Consider the following 18,536-nt stretch of genomic DNA (forward strand, 5'->3'; position numbering starts at 1 on the left):
TAAAATTGAAAGCAACAAAAACATGCACATGGTAGTAGGTAAATCTTGTTCTTTTGTCAGTTTTGATTATTCCTTAACCTTAAAATGGACCATTTCATCTGATGTTAAATTTCCAAATGAACATGTTGAATGAAAATATCATTTTTAACAAGAAAGAGATGCCAGTAAGTCATTAATATACTTCTCAGTCTAGAATAGTGAGTAAGATATGAAACAAAAAATGGCAAAGATGTTCCCGTTTGTGAAGAAAGCACCAAATTTTGCATGAAATTTCAGGAATCCCAAAGCCTACAAGAGGAGGAGACACGCTCTATCTGCCCTGGAACCTCCTTTTAAATCTTAAAAAGGGAGGTAAAAATGTCTTGAAAAAAATATTTTTATGCCCCCAGCATCTACTGATGCGGGAGGCATATAGTGATTGTCCTGTCCATCCATTCGTTCGTTCATTCGTCTGTCCATCCGTATGAGGTTAACCAAATGGGACCGTTTCGTCTAGCATCAATACCCCTTACTTGAATGACTTGATACTAATGCAGATGTAACCTGTGACCATTCCTCATCTTCAGACTTTACCTGACCTCAGTTTGACCTTGACCTTGACCTCATTTTGGACTTAGGTTGCTTTATACGGGCCATCTCTCGGTTAACCAAATGGGACCGTTTCATCTAGCATCAATACCCCTTACAAGAATGAATTGATACTAATACAGATGTAAACTGTGACCATTCCTCATCTTCAAACATCACCTGACCTCAGTTTGACCTTGACCTCGTTTTGGACTTAGGTGCAAAATCTATCGACAAGAATGCCACTGGGGGCATCAAGCATTTATTGAATGCAGCTCCTTGTTTTCCTTTAAATTGAAATTTATCTATATAGTATTGTTTCATATCATCTAAACATGGATAACATATCACTAACATGGTCGGACAACCATTTGATATTGACAATTATACAAAGTTTACCCCTAAAATGCACATTTCTCAAGAAACATGCTAAAAAGGGATGTAATCAGATATTGACTGTATGTTTAATTTTAAAACAGAGTGTGAAAAGATGTTTCTTATGAAGAAGGCACGAAAGTTTGTATTTAAGTATTGTAAAGTATACTTAATCAGAAATGGATTACATATACGATTTGTTGGCTTGAATCAACAACAAAAAAAGCCCCAAAGGGGAACTACCGTAAGAACTGTAATAGGTGTTTCAATATTTCTCTAATACATTTGTTTGACAAATTTACATTCCCTATACATGACTGTGTTATTGCATTGGCATTTAGTTGGTTCTATGAAGTTTACACAGTAATGAAACTCAAGTGTCATTACTGGTCCATCCAGAGTCAACAGAATTAAGCAGTTAATGCAAGGGTCACAATAAAGGTATACAGACACTAAATAGGAAACTGGCGTGGAAAAAATCATGGTAGTCGCAAAATGATGGATTAGGATTAAAAGGGTCCTCCTTTTTTACTCTGTAGAGCTATTTTCCTTCTTTTCTTTGCATTATTTTGCTGAAATCACATAACAGATCTATCCTTGACATTTAGGAAGCATTTTCGTAATATATGATAGCATGACAGATTTATTATTGAAACTTAGGTCATACACATTGTGGTACCATGTTTACCTGATTTTGCAGTTTGTTTGTTTGACTGAAATACATGACCCCCAATTTTCTTTTGATTTTTTTTCAGCACTGAAAATATTCTTTAAGAAAATGTTAGCTAAAGACATTTAAAACGGGTCCTGCTGTGTGCTGTAGCCATTGAAATTTGGCAATTTTATCTAGAGTAAAGAAGGCCAGCTATTTAGTATGTTCATACCTTAATGTCTCTCCCCAAACATGGCCTTATAGATAAATTGTTCTGTGGACATATTAGAAATGTGAACATCAGGTAGTTTAGATGTTTTCAATCTGTCTATTTCCTTAAAGGTCCATTACTAAGGGAAAGTGAGTTGGCAATTTTTTTCATAGCCAGTGCATAGACTTCTGCAAGACACTAAATAATGAAGATTGGCAGGTCAAAATTTACAGAAGGTCTTTGGAACTCAAAGAAATGTATGTGTATTATGTTGAAATTTCAATGAATCGACAGAATGACCCCCCAGGTCTTTTTAACTTTCTTCAGACTTCATAGAAAAATAATTGTACATATACTGCGATTTATTTCGAATTTCTACATACCAGCTTTCATTTTCCAATAAAATGAAATAGTTTCTGTGCTTTTTAAAAGAAATTAAAATGTTCACTTTCCTTAGTATTGGACCTTTAAGGAATTAGAATTTTATCTGGCTCCATTAACTGACTTACAGCTTGATGCATTTGTTTATAACATGACCATGTATTGTTCCAAAAATGTAAAGTCACAACATGTGGTGCACTAACTGGTATGCGATGAAGCAGTGCCATAAATAAAGGTTCTCTTCATGTTAATGCCTGCAAACGCAAATAATACATGAAAGAACATAATGCTCAACGATACATCCAGCACTTTGTATGCACCCAAGAGAAAGCTGTACATGGTATGCATTTGTTTGCCGCAGATGAATTAAAACAAAACCACAAAGGGATAATGTTACGAGCAACAGACACTGAGACACACTTGTATTTTCTATAGTAAAACAGTTTGCTAGTTGTTAGCAGTAGCTTCTTTTGGCCGTTCCAAACAGTTCTGGTACATGCTGACTAATTCCGTAGTAAGCCGTCTTTTTGGCATAAAAACAAGCTAGGACAAAAATCCAACAGGAAAAGACACATCAAAGAACGTAGCCACCTATACAACACTTAAAGCTAACATTCTTTATAATGCATTATCTGGTTGTGATACTGTCTCAATACGTTTGCAGGCATAGGATATCTTTGCTTACGGCTATGCCTCGTTAAAAGATTCGAGAAGCGCACATGACAACTGGAAGGATAGGTTGTTCTATCATGCAAGGTAATATCGAAATGAAGCCAGAGAATATATTTTCTTAAGCAATTAGATGTATTGAAAGCAATCCTCTAAGAAATGTTCACGTATGTAGCAAAGAACATTGTATCAAGCAGGTTGTAGAAAGGCATTTATATCGCATGCATTGACATTGCTAATCCTGTCGACTGGAAATGGACAGGAGAACTGGTACTTGGCTTTAATTATGTTATACACTTCATAAATATAAGTTGGAGGAAACTCGTCAATGAAACTACAAGAATACATACAAAGGCAGATATAAATATATCAAGCCTATGCTGTGTACTCAGACATAACATTTTGAAGACCTTTGTGCTAGATAGTAAAGTACTGGCAAACCTATAACAGTTTTAGTTAACTACTGAAAGGGTTGTTACGCCTAAAATTTAACGACGAATTTTGGTGCATTATCCTAAACAAGCAATTGTTCTAGGCCTTATAATTGCACTATACTGAGAGGTATTCCTAACACTATACTGAACAAAGAGCACATATCGGCTAGGATTATAACTAGGACAGCCAGCAGTAGTCAGTTAAACCATGTTGAATGAGCTCCATCGGCTATGCGGAGATGCAAAGTGTTATACTCGACTCTGACCCACACATACAGTGTTCTGCATGATCATTTCTTTATTAGATACATGATGTTATTATATAGGCCAATTTGGAACCTAAGATAAAAAATACACTGTTTCATTATTTGTCCAAAAGGCTTACTAGTATGTATGATAACTGTGGTGCAGTTATTTTAAGGAGACATTGTTTATAAACTAATCGATTAATCTTTACTTTCAAAGATTTACATCTAAATCTTTTTGGCATGACTTTCTTTATATCTGTATTAATTATTTTCATCTGTAGCAAATTTTTATATTTAACTATTTGCGTTCTTGGGGTGTCAGTAAATCACTGCACTTTAGAAACGTGGAGGGGTTCAGTGGCAGAGGCAGTCTAGTGGTAAAGGTAAAGGTGTTGCCAGATCAATAGGAAGGTTGTTGGTTCAAACTGTACAAAGGCCAATCTATCATACAATGCCAGTGCTCTTTTCAAGAAAGCAGAATTTAGACTAATTCTAAAACTTGAAATCTGAATCAAATTTAAATAAGTTAGTTTCATTAAATATGGTATAAATTAGCAATAATAAATACAACAATACATTTAGCACACATCCATTTTCTTTGGTTATAAAAAAAGCATTAGGATGATGGTATGCTTTAGCTTGAAGTCATTAACTCCCTGAGGCCGATATCTTAACATACCTGCTGCAGCGGGATAAGAATTACCACCTGACGTCGAAGAACATTATCTAACCTTATCATAATCACACTCGCGTACAGTCAGTTGAAAACATGCAGGGAACATTTATTAACTTGGTTGTAAATTAAAATATACTTACAAAGTACTCGAAGTTTGAACAAATACTTTTTATATCAAATTTCGTCCGTAGCTTATATCCAAATAGAACAAACTTGATTTTCACTAAACAATTTTAACACACCTATTGCGTTTAATAGATATTTGAACATTAAATTCTAATAAATAGAAATGCATCACTGAATATTTACATCAGCATTACATAAATTTACACCCGTTTTTTCGTGAATATCAGTGGTTTATTTTGATGTATAATCTATTTCTAAACATGTACACAAATGTTGTGTGTCACGCGCTGAGACAGTTAAGTTGTAATATTTACATCCATCTTTGAATAATTATTAAATTTACAAACATGCGTTTATTTACATATTCATTTTTTTTGTATTTTATGAAACATGCTTTGTTGTGTTATTTTTATCTATTTGTATTGTATGTGATGTAAGTGTACCAATATTTCAGCCTTCTAAAACTTAACATTTTCCAACCATTCATTTGTCTGATAATGGAATCGCATCGAATCATCATCCGACGGAACTGATATTTCAGAATCAGCATGATAATAAATAAATATTTTCTTCATTTTAAGAAAGATCTCTGGCCGACGACATTATTTTACTCTTTTGAAATACAGTATGAACGAACACAGTGGAGATCTTGTTTTTATTTCATTTACATTACCGCATAGTTACAGACATTTATTTTAACAAGGGAACTAATTATTAGCACAACTAGTAGTTATTACAGCAAAAAAAACAAGTATGCAAAGTATTTTTGCTTTTGTCAAGATTATCAAAAATTAACAAGTACTTATCGCAATTATCATGATCTCAGTGCCGCGACTATACTCGTCAATCGCCGTCCTGGGGAGTCCTGATAATGCGCGTATAGTCGCATATCGACGCAACAGGGGTAGAAAATATAATGCCTATAGTCGCATTTCGGCCCCAGGGAATTAATTGTCTTGAAAAACATATAAAATAAAGTGTTGTATAATATGTTTTACAGGGATTTAAATTAGATATTGCAATACAAGAAAAACACAAAATAACCCCTTATTTAGCTTTTGAATGTAAATATATTTGCCTAATACATTTGTAATTATATTCATAGGAAAACCTAACTATCAGTACCTTGTGTACAGTATTAATACTGTCAAATTGATGTGAGAATGAAAATTGTACGGATAAGGAATGCAGACTATTATACGAATTACAGTGTGTACGTATTATGTGAACTTGTTTTATAAAATACCTTTAATAGTGAACCTCAAAATGTAAAGAATGTTTAAATAATGTTTTGATATAATTAGATACTAAAATTAGTTTTGTCTTCTTTAGTGATATAATATTCATACTTAAAAATAAAGTCATCCTGTAAATGAGATTTTAAACAATTTCCCCCCTTTTAGGGCCTCATCTATGTCATTTGTCTGTGTCTTTATATTAAATGTGTATAAAATGTAACTGAATAAATATTATGTCAAGAATGATTACTTATTCAGGTCATAAATTAAGTTTTTGGACATTGCTTTCAAAAATATATGATTAAAATACATAAAACATAGGTCCCTTTTTGGGGCCTCATTTTAAGCTAATTAGGGTTAGCGAACTGCGTGTCTCCTCCTTTTTTTTGGATTAGCATACTTCGAAATAGTAACATACAAAGTTTAGTGCTTTCTTCACAAAAGGAAACATCTTTTTCCTATAACCTATACACTAACAGAAATTTTATTATGGAATTAACTCTTTATAGTGAAAAATGAAGATTGTTAGGTATACCATAGAGAATACAAGAGCAATTGTCTTGTTTTATAGGTAGATGGTCTACCACAGAACTGTGAGTTGTCAGAATTGCAAAGTATGGTGGCAGGATTTGGTACTGTTTTGGACTACCAAGTCCTACATGTCAGGGGGAAAGATTCTGTTAGATTTAAGTAAGTACAGTAAAAACTTTTTAATGAATATATTATACTCTCACCTTGTTCTCAGCCTAAAATCCTTGGAAAACAATTTTTGAGGTAACATTTGTGGAATACTCTAGAAAGAAAATAGTATGAAAATGAAAGAAATTTATACTGTTAATTCTCATAAGCATAGGACCTGTATCCATCAGTAATTCAAAGTTCAGTGTTTCTTTTCACTTGAGGAATGGTGAAGTGTAAGGGAAACATAATTTATTGTATAATCAGACATGTTACTTATTATAAATTTTTATTAGCTTACCTTAACATGAAGTGCTGATGATGAACTTTAAGGATTGTTGGATGTATGTTACACATCCATCGTGCATTGTCAACAATTTCTTTATAGAACATCTCCTATAGCGCCAAGCCAGTTTCAGCCAAACTTCACAGGAATATTCCTTGAGTTGTCCCCTTTCATATTCCTTCAAATCTAAGTCAAATATTTAGAGTTCATGCAGAATTCTGGTTGCCATAGCAACCAAGGAAAAACTCAGAAAATCCCCTCTTTAGAAACCACTGGCCTGATTTCAGAATAATTTCACAGAAATGTTCCTTGAGTGAAGGTTTATGCAAATTTCTTCAAATCATTCTGTACAGTTAAAAGCTATGGCCTTGGGGGCGGACTAATTTTCCTTTTAAATTAATGCCTATATTGAAATTTTGAAAATGCTTTACCAAAGTCTGTCAGATCATTCTGTTTCTTTTAAAAAACATGGCTTCCCTGGGTCAAGTCAAATTTTCTCAATATAGCTTTGTTGAAAACTTAACAAATCATCAACTTTGAAACCGCTTGTCTTATTTCAAATTATCTTTACACCAATGTTTTTTTTGGGTGACCCTCTAACAAAATCCTTAAAGCCATAATGATTTGATAAAAAACATAGCTGCCTGAAGGTGGGACTTAAATATTCTCTACATAGCTATATAGAAAACTTATAAAAAAAATCTTCTCAAACCCGTAATAATTTGACACTAATGTTCCATGGGTGATACTCTACCAAATTCCCACTCACATAACATTCCAGATGTACCACAAATACTTTTTAGCTCACCTGAGCCAAAGGCTCATGGTGAGCTGTTGTGACCGCTTAATGTCCGTTGTGCAACGTGCGTCCGTCAACAATTTCTAAAAAAATATTCTTCTTCAACTACTGGGCAGATTTACACCAAACTTCACAGGAATGATCCTTGGGTGGCCCCCTTTCAAAATTTTTCAAAGAATTGAATTCCACACAAAACTGGTTGCCATGGCAACTGAAAGGAAAAACTTAAAAAATCCTCTTGTCCAAAACTGCAAGGCGTAAAGCCTTGATATTTGGCATGTGACATCATCTAATGGTCCTCTATGAAGATTGTTAAAATTATGCCCCTGGGGTGAAAAGAGACCCCGCCCCGGGGTCCCAAGTTTTACATAGACTTACATAGGAGAAAACTTTTAAAATCTTCTTGCCTGAAACTGCAAGGCCTAGGCTTTTGATATTTGGTATGTTTCATTGCCTAGTGGTCCTGTACCAAAATTGTTCAAATTATGCCCCTGGGGTGAAAAGAGGCCTTGCCCTGGGGGTCCAAAGTTTTACAAAGACTTACATAGGAAAAAACTTGAAAAATCTTCTTGTCTGAAAGTTCAAGGCCTAGTCCTTTGATATTTGGTATGTAACATTGCCTAGTGGTTCTCTAACAAGATTGTTCAAATTATGCCCCTGGGGTGAAAAGAGGCCCCGCCCTGGGGGTCCCTTGTATATGAGTTATATAGGAAAAAATAATTCAAAAATTATCTGATGATATTTCTTAAGACTGTTAATTATAATTACCTCATGGCCCCAAGTAATTAGGGGTCACTTGACTGTGACCTTGACCTACTGACCTACTTTCTTGTTTTTTTAAGATACAGCCTTGAAATTTGGATGACGTATACAGTTTTGCACACCGATCTTAAAACTGACTCAGTGACCATGAATGTGACCTACTGACCTACTTTCTTAATATTTTAGCATTAGTTTGACATTTGAAACATGTAACTCAAATTACTCAGGTGAGCGATCCAGGGTCATCATGACCCTCTTGTTTTACATTTTAGCTCTCTGACCTTTTAGGATAAGTTTTTATAATTGTTGTGTGTTATGTCTTTCATAAACAACCAAGCCATTTTCAACCAAACTAAATTGAAATGTTCTTTAGGTGGTTCCCTTTCATATTACTTCAAACCTATGTCATCCATGCAGAATTCTGGTTGCCATGGCATTGTGGGTTGACCTCACCTAGCAAGTTTCGTATTTATCGCTTATATTTTAGCCCCTTATTCACCTTAGAAAATTTCGCTTTCTTCTCTGAAATTGCTGGTTCAGTTTAAAAATGATTTCTCACAAATGTAGTTTTGGTAGCCTTCTACCAAATACCTTCAAGCCATGTTGATTTATCAAAAAACATTGCAGCCAGTGTCCAGTGTTTGTTTTCTCTTTACAGTTGTATAAGAAACTTAAAATAACTTCTTTAAAACCTCAGCTGGATAAATATATGATGATCATTACTTAATTAAGTTTTGGTGAGAAATCTGTTAACAAAATGTACTCTTTTTTTTTTTTCTTTTTTTTTTCAATTTTCTCAAAAGTACTGTTTTTCACAAACAACCTATCATTTCTGAGAAGAGGATTTGCAAATATAGTGGAAAGTTTGAGAATCTTGTGAAAAACTGCTAGCTTGATTTCAAAATAATTTCTTGTTTAACCTCTACCAAAAGTGTTCTTAATCAGCTGTGAAAGCCAGGTCAGCAACCTAGGGCCATTCATGACTCTTGTGTAGAATTGAAATTTAATTTAGTTTATATGTAGCCCTTACCATGCTGGACATGATTGGTTCTTCCTTTGCGGCCAGTGTAGATCATGATCAGCCTGCACATCCATGCAGTCTGATCATGATCTGCACTGTTCGCTATTCAGCCAGTATCTTTTTGGTAAGCACCCTTTTTAACAGTTAATGGTACTGTCCAAAGTGGAAGATGGACAAGTTCATTATAAAAATTTAGCAGGGTAAGGGTTAGAATATTTGTGATATTTGGCCAATTTTTGAGGCATAAAGCACAGTTTATTTCTATATCAACACTTTTATGTGTATTAAATTAGGCAAATGTGGACAATTATCTGATATAGTGGAAATAAATCAGAAGAATTTTTGATTTAAAAGAACTATATATAATAAATTTCTATTTCTAAACCTTGTATTGATTAAAATTCAGCGTACAAACACTTTCACTTTCAATTAGTGTAATTATGTCTCCCACCACACAGTGGTGTGGGAGACATATTGATTTACTCCAGTCTGTGTGTCTGTCTGTCACAAAGCTTGTCCACACTCTAAGTCGAACATTTCTCATCCGATCTTCACCAAACTTCAACAAAATGTGTCTGCCAATAAGTGCTCGGCCAAGTTCGATAACTAGCCAAATCGGCCTAGGCACTTTGGAATTATGGCGCTTGAATTACCAAAATCACTCAGATTTCTTGCGTAGTTTTACCTCCAACTAGTAGTATAGGGGTCTTTTTGGTGTCAAGTAAGCGCATGCACATGTGGATTCAGTAAACAGTATATAAAGACTGACTTATTATTTAGATGATTAGGCAGTTGTGGGAGACATGCGCTTTTCTCAAAAGCATCTCTAGTTTACTTTTCATTTTACCTTGCTGGGTTTCATTCATTCACTCAGGAGCAGATGGCAGTATTCACTGTTTAAGAACATCAATCTTTCCAGATGCCTTTGGGAATGAGGCAGAAATCTTACCCAAGATTAATCCCCCCCCCCCCCCCCCCCCCCCCCCCCCCCCCACCAAAAAAAAAATCTTGACTTCTTTTTGTTTTGTTTTGTTTAACATGTTTAATGTTTCATTATTTCATTATTATATTAAACTGGAATGTACTTCTGTAAAACTTTAAAAAAAATGTTCCTTTTCACAGTGTGGGTTAAATTGTTACATTACAGGTGTACAGCTGTTTGATAGTTTTTAATTTTGCCTACATTTTATCATTTCACAGGCTTAACAGCTCAGATGCCTGCCAGTTTGCTGAACAGTGTCTTGATGATACAGACTGTCTTTTCCCTGGTATGTGACATGTACATCTACAATATTTGTTCTCTTGATCCGTTTCCATGTAACTAATTTTGTAAGCATTTGAGGGCTGCCCCCTTTAAATCATAGACATTGGGAATAGTAAATCAACTCACAAAGTTTTAAGCCTTATTCAGCATGCTCAGCAGTTTTTCAGTCATCGTCAGGACATGATTTCTAAATGTCCCATAGGAAACTTTCGATTTTACTTACGAACTACTGCCCCTGAAACATTAACATGTTTCAACTTCTTCAAATGTAGGAATTGTCCAGTATACTACATTGAATCTGATGACCTTCCGGTGTGCTGTAACATCTTCAAACATCATTACTTTTACAAGATGCATTTGATCACTCATATGCATGAAACAAGTATTGATAAAAAAAATGACAATATCATTAACACTTGATCTCTAAATGTCCCATAGGAAACTTTCGATTTTACTTACGAACTACTGCCCCTGAAACATTAACATGTTTCAACTTCTTCAAATGTAGGAATTGTCCAGTATACTACATTGAATCTGATGACCTTCCGGTGTGCTGTAACATCTTCAAACATCATTACTTTTACAAGATGCATTTGATCACTCATATGCATGAAACAAGTATTGATAAAAAAAATGACAATATCATTAACACTTACCATACTTGAAAATTGGCAGCTTGATGTAGAACTGATTTAGAACAGAACAGAACATTTTATTGACCTAAACTGTACACAGTTTCTCGTCATGCATATATACATACAATGAACATAAATTAACAATTACGCCATAGTTACTGTAAAATATAGCAACTACAATAGATATACCAGTATTTTGCTCACAAGTGACACAGTGCTATGCGGGTGATTTTTCTTAAATTATAACAAAATATTAACACTTTTAGTCCATCATAAAGGTCTAATTATTCTAGCATCTAGAGCCACATATCTTTGGAAATTTGAATTCAAAATGTTACAAAATAGATGCTTGATTTCCGACCCAGAACTTTTTTATCCATGAGTTGGTGTTGTCATCCATGTTGGTGTCCTGATATGGTTAAGTTTTTAGCCCGACTATAAGAAGTATGCAGAGCTGTCCTACTTGACTTGGTGTCTGCATTGGCATCCTTCTGCATCCACACCTTGGTTAAAGTTTTGGTGCACTTTCACTTTATCTCTGTTATTTACTTTATGGATTTGTTTCTAACTTGAGATAGTTATTCCTCATCATCACCCACATCATATGGCACAAAGATCATAACTCTTGCACCAATAGTTCATAAATCATCCCACCTTTTTACTTGGAATTTCAGGTTAAAATTTTTATGTACTTTCGCTGTATCTCAGTTATTACTGAATGGATTTGATTCATCACCTACATCATATGACACAATTTCTATAACTCTGTCACCAATTTTTAGCTCATCTGATTTTTTGAAAAAAAATGATGAGTTATTGTCATCACTTGAGCGGTTGTCGGCGTCGGCGTTGCCTGGTTAAGTTTTATGTTTAGGTCAGCTTTTCTCTTAAACTATCAAAGCTATTGCTTTGAAACTTGGAATACTTGTTCACCATCATAAGCTGACCCTGTATAGCAAGAAACATAACTCCATCTTGCTTTTTGCAAGATTTATGCCCCCTTTTGTACTTAGAAAATATCAGATTTCTTGGTTAAGTTTTATGTTTAGAATTTCAGGTTCAAGTTGTGATGCACTTCTGCTCTATCTCAGTTATTATCCCCCGCCGAAAGTGAGAGGGATATAGTTTTGGCGTTGTCCGTCCGTCCGTCCGTCCTTCCGTCTTTCCGTCCGTCCGTCCGTCCGGAGCCATATCTAGGAAATGGTTGGGAATATTTATTTAAAACTTCATATACATGTTCACCACAATGAGTTCTTGCGGCCCGTCAAGTTTCAGTCAGATTGCCCAAGTAACACTAGAGTTATGGCCATTAGAAGTTTCTAGTGTTAACTATATAGGGTACTATAAATATGGCAATTTCTGCATCATAACTTTTGATATATTTGACCTAGAACTATGAAACTTAACAGAATTTAGATCACCATAATGTGGTTGTGTACACACAATTTCATTTGGATTTATTTGTAAATTAAGAGTTATTGCCCTTTAATTGTATAAAAATCCACATATTTTGTACATAACAAACTTACCATTTTGTAGAATTTCATTAAATTTCTTTCATTCTTTTCCATTAACATTTATTGTAAACATGTGAAGTTGTGTACCCACACCTGGTCGCCCCCTTACCTTGATCACACACCTCCCCCCCATCCCCCGACCCCCCCCCCCCCCCAAAAAAAATCATTCCTTATTTTAGATTTTTTTCAAACAAACTTCATATACATGTTCACCACTATGAGGTTATGGGGCCCATCAAGTTTCAGACAGATTGCCCAAGTAACACCAGGGTTATGTCCCTTAGAAGTTTCTAGTGTTAACTATATAGAGTACTATAGATCTATAGATATGCCAATTTCTGCATCATAACTTTTGATATATTTGACCTAGAATTATGAAACTTTAACGGAATTTAGAGCACTATAATGTGGTTGTGCACAGACAATTTTGTACGGATTTCTTTTTTTAACTTAAGAGTTATTGCCCTTTAATTGTCTAAAAATCCACATATTTGTACATAACAAACTTACCATTTGGCAGAATTTCATTAAATTTCTTTCATCCTTTTCTGTGAACATTTATTATAAACATGTGAAGTTGCGCACCCACACCTGGTCACCCACTTGCCTTGGTCACAACCCCCCCCCCCCCCCCCCCCCCCCCCCCCCCCCCCCCCCCCTCCCAATTTTTTTTTTTTTTTTCATTTATTTTAGATTTTTTTCAAACCTTCCAAGATGTACTATTCCCCCACCTCACTTCTCCACCCAGTCATGCCCACCACTGATCATGCATCCTCTGCCCCCCCCCCCCACTCCAACTTCACCCTTTTACCTTTTTTTATGCCCCCGAAGGGAGGCATATAGTTTTTGAACTGTCTGTCAGTCTGTCAGTCTGTCGGTCTGTCCGCAATTTTCGTGTCCGGTCCATATCTTTGTCATCGATGGATGGATTTTCAAATAACTTGGCATGAATGTGTACCACAGTAAGACGACGTGCAGTGCGCAAGACCCAGGTCCGTAGCTCAAAGGTCAAGGTCACACTTAGACGTTAAAGGATAGTGCGTTGATGGGCGTGTCCGGTCCATATCTTTGTCATCGATGGATGGATTTTCAAATAACTTGGCATGAATGTGTACCACAGTAAGACGACGTGCAGTGCGCAAGACCCAGGTCCGTAGCTCAAAGGTCAAGGTCACACTTAGGTGTTAAAGGATAGTGCATTGATGGGTGTGTCCGGTCCATATCTTTGTCATCAATGGATGGATTTTCAAATAACTTGGCATGAATGTGTACCACAGTAAGATGACGTGTCACACGCAAGACCCAGGCCCGTAGCTCAAAGGTCAAGGTCACACTTAGACGTTAAAGATCATTTTTCATGATAGTGCATTGATGGGCATGTCCGGTCCATATCTTTGTCATTCATGCATGGATTTTAAAATAACTACACATGAATGTGTGACACAGTAAGATGATGTGTCGAGCGCAAGACCCAGCTCTGTAGGTCAAAGGTCCTAAACTCTAACATCGGCCATAACTATTCATTCAAAGTGCCATCGGGGTCATGTGTCATCCTACGGAGACAGCTCTTGTTTTTTTTTTTTTTTTTCATTTTTAATTTTCAATCAATATTTATAATCAGCATGTGAAATTTTGTTTCCTCTCCCGTTCCCCTGCACCCCCACCCCCTAAAAAAATAAATATATTCATATATCTATATATATATATTTCCATCCTTTTTTTTTTTTTTTTAAATGTTCAAACCTTCAACATGTTAAGTTGTGACTGCACAAACCTTGCCCTCAGCCATGTTCAAGATAACTTATCTGTGTTCTCTTAAAGGCGTACGCTAGAATTCCCTGTATATGAGATGGGCGAAAATTTTCCCAATAACAGAATTTCTTTAAACTTTGGATATTGAAGGACAATCATCTAAGAAACAAAAATATGCAATAAAAATCATAGGTCACCGGTATCGAAAAAGAGTTATCTGCCCTTGAAAACGCCATTTTTGGGGGAAATGCGGTTTTCAAGGGCAGATAACTCTTTTTCGATACCGGTGACCTATGATTTTAATTGCATTTTTTTGTTTCTTAGATGATTGTCCTTCAATATCAAAAGTTTGAAGAAATTCTATTATTGGGAAAATTTTCGCACCAAATTCTAGCATACGTCCTTAAGGACATCTGATCTTTTAAGTTCAAATGTACATGTAAAACAGCAACACCTGGTGCCAAACCACTCAAAGACAATATTTCATTCCAGTTAAACTTCAAGCTCACATTTCAATTAACTGCATTTAATTTTAAAAGCTAAGCTTATTACAGTAAGCATATCCCATTCAAAATAAATTCTTTAGTCCGGATCAAAGTATCATACATTTATTGTGTACTCTTTAATTAAACATTTGTTTTCTGTTAAATTGATTTTGACTAATGAAATTATTTGCTTCTTATTAACATCCTTAACTTTTTGCCAGATATATCTTTTTGCCATTCCTCACCACAAACCCTTTCGGCGGGGGATACCAATTCATCGAATTTGCTTGTTACTAAATAGATTTGATTCAAACTTAAAATACTTATTGCCCATTATTAGTGACATGATATGACACATGGTGCATTACTCTTGCAGAAATTTTCCATGAGTTATGTCCCTTTTATACTTATTTGATGTTTGATACATGTTTTTATTTCGATGTAAATGAGATGTGGAACCAAAATTTGTAGTCCTGTTTGGCGCCATATAACCTATACTGTGTTGGTGCTCCGTAAAACCCAAATAAATAAATTCTCTCTGTATCTGTTATTACATAATGCATTTGACACAGACTTATCTTTATCTCAGTTATTACTTAATACCTTTGACACAGATTTAAGCTATTTTTCAATAGTTTCATCCACACTGGAGTCATTAAACACTCCAGTGACAGCTCCAGCTTCCTTGGATGTGCCCAATTTCACTGTCCAGTATCTAAATAGTTGAGCATGCTGTCTCCTTGACAGCTGTTGTGGTATGTAAGCTGGTATCTCAGGCACAACTTGTGGGGATGGATTGAAACTTAGCACACTTATTTACTGTAATAAACTGACTTACACTGCACAGATTCTGTAACTCCATTTTTATACGCCCATTTCAGAAACGGGACGTAGTATGGGAACGCCCCTGGTGGGCGGGGGGTGTCCACAGACTTTGTGCGGAGCATATCTTCTTCATGCATGGAGGGATTTTGATGAAACTTGGCACCATTGTTCACCATCATGAGACAGAGTGTCATGCACAAGAACCAGGTCCCTAGGTCTAAGGTCAAGGTCACACTTAGAGGTCAAAGGTTAAATTCAAGAATGACTTTGTCCGGAGCATATCTTCTTTATGCATGGAGGGATTTTGATGCAAATGGGCGCTATTGTTCACCATCATGAGACGGAGTGTCATGCACAAGAACCAGGTCCCTAGGTCTAAGGTCAAGGGCACACTTAGAGGGCAAAGGATACAAGAATGAAAATTTTGTACGGAGCATTTCTTCTTCATGTATGGAGGGATTTTGATATTACTTGGCATAAATGTTCACCACCATGAGACAGAGTGTCGTGTGCAAGAACCAGGTCCCTAGGTCTAAGGTCTCAAGGTCACACTTAAGAGGCCAAAGGTCAGATACAAGAATGACTTTGTCCGGAGCATTTCTTCTTCATGCATTGAGGGATTTTGATGTAACTTGGCACAGTTGTACACCATCATGAAATGGAGTGTCATGCGCAGGTCCCTTTAGAATTACTTCCCTTTGTTGTTACTATGAATAGCTTATATTGTAACTTTTTCATTACTTGTCATAGGGAAAAATCAAGACCACTTTTCTGTAGTACAACATGCATGTTACATCCAATTTTGAGGTGTATTTTGACCTATCTCTACCTGGTAAGGATTTTTGTGTGGACTAACAATTTTTTTTTTTAATTTTTTTTTAAGGTTAACTTCCCTTAGTTGTTACTATAAATAACTTACATTGTAACTTTTTTATAATTGACCATAGGGAAAAACCAATGCCACTTTTCTGTGGTACAACATAGATGTTACTTTCAAATTTTAGATGTATTTTAAGGTATCTCTACCTGGGAAGGAGTTTTTTTGTGGACTTAGAAAAACAAAAGAATTAAATAATTACTAAAAAAATCATTGTAAACAACCACAAAATTAAAATTCCATTTGCAAATACAGATGCTAGTGTAAAGAAATTTGCTGTGACAGACGTATATTGTGACATTCTGGCACTCTTGTTACAACTAAATTTATGTAGGTAAGCTGGTATCTCAGTGCCCACCAATGGAAGCAGATTGAAACTTCACACACTTGTTCACTGTGATGATCTGACATGCAGTGCACAGGTTCCACAACTCTGCTTAGCATTTTTACAAAATAATGCCCTTTGTTTATATGCCCGTCTGAAAGATGGGACGTACTATAGGAATGCCCTTGGCAGGCGGGCGGCGTCCACAAACTTTGTCCGGAGCATTTCGTCTTCATGCATGGTGGGATTTTGATGTAACTTGGCACAAATGTTTACCATCATGAGACAAAGTGTCATGCACAAGTACAAGGTCCCTAGTTCTAAGGTCGAGGTCACACTTAGACGTTAAAGGTCAAATTCAAGAATGACTTTGTCTGGAGCATTTCTTCTTCATGCATGGAGAGATTTTGATGTAACTTGGCACAAATGTTCACCACCATGAGGCGGAGTGTCTTGCACAAGAACCAGGTCCCTAGATCTAAGGTCAAGGTCAGACTTAGAGGTCAAAGATCAGATACAAGAATGACAACTTAACAAGCTCTTGACGGGCGTATTTTGTGACTATGGCACCCTTGTTGACTTTAATATTCATTCAGTTGACAAGGCTATTGAATAGTCAAGCATTGCTGTCCTCCAACAGCTCTTGTTTTTTTTGGCAAAGTTACTTTATGATAAAAGACATTTTTAGTTTCTAAATACATATGTGCATTATAAAATTATTATGCAGCATAATGTATTTGCAATTTATTCCAAAAGTCTATACTTTATTAGGACAGCCCTAGTAGTAGTCTACTTTTGCTAAAGTGATTTAGGGCCTTCTTAGCTTACTGGTTGCTTAACTTTATTATACCCTCCTTTGAAGAAGGAGGGGTATATTGTTTTGCTGATGTCGGTCTGATGGTCGGTCTGCAGACCAATCGGTTTCTGGGTGATAACCCAAGAACGCTTGGGCCTAGGATCATGAAAGTTGATAGGGAGTTTGGTCATGACCAGCAGATGACCCCTATTGATCTTGAGATCAGTAGGTCAAAGGTAAAGGTCACAATGACCCGGAACAGTTAAATGGTTTCCGTATGATAACTTGAGAATGCTTGGGCCTTAAGGATCACGAAACTTAAAAGGGAGGTTGATCATGACCAGCAGATGACCCTAATGATTTTGAGATTAGTAGGTCAAAGGTCATGGTCAAAGTGACCCGTAAAAGTTAAACCGTTTCCAGACGATAACTTCAGAATGCTTAGGTCTAGGATCACGAAACTTAATGGGGAGATTGATTATGACCAGCAGATGACCCTTATTGATTTTGAGATCAGTAGGTCATAGGTCAAGGTCACAGAGACCCTGAAAAGTTTAACCATTTATGGATGATAACTTAAGAAGACTTGGGCCTAGGATCATGAAACTTAATAGGGAGGTTGATCATGATCAGCAGATGACCCCTACTGACTTTAAGAGTTAAGGTCACAGTGACACAGAACAATTAAACCGTTTCCGGACGATAACTTGAAAAGTAAAACAGATTCCAGATAATAACTCAAGAATGCTTTGGCCCAGGATCGTCAAATATCAATATGCTGAAACATAGGAAGGTCGATCATGACTAGTAGATGACCTCTTTTGATTTTGGGGGTCACCGTTTTGCTGATGTTGTTAGGTCTGCCTGCCCATAAACCATTGCTGATGTCGGAAGGTTGGTCTGTCTGCCGGTAGATTGGTCGGCCAGTCCATGGACC

General features: G+C 36.0%; 1 protein-coding gene across 2 annotated transcripts in view; it reads left to right on the top strand.

Annotated features, from left to right (window-relative positions):
• The window catches only part of LOC123564394 (uncharacterized), a 33,498-nt gene that overhangs the window by 1,609 nt on the left and 13,353 nt on the right, over positions 1 to 18,536 (top strand). For both annotated transcript variants that reach the window (XM_053537035.1, XM_053537036.1), the window contains exons 2-3: positions 6,149 to 6,267; positions 10,324 to 10,391. In XM_053537035.1, the coding sequence (XP_053393010.1) occupies positions 6,149 to 6,267; positions 10,324 to 10,391 (187 nt within the window). The remainder of the gene's footprint in view (positions 1 to 6,148; positions 6,268 to 10,323; positions 10,392 to 18,536) is intronic.

Source organism: Mercenaria mercenaria, chromosome 2 (assembly GCF_021730395.1).
Source record: "Mercenaria mercenaria strain notata chromosome 2, MADL_Memer_1, whole genome shotgun sequence".
Lineage (NCBI taxonomy): Eukaryota > Metazoa > Mollusca > Bivalvia > Venerida > Veneridae > Mercenaria > Mercenaria mercenaria.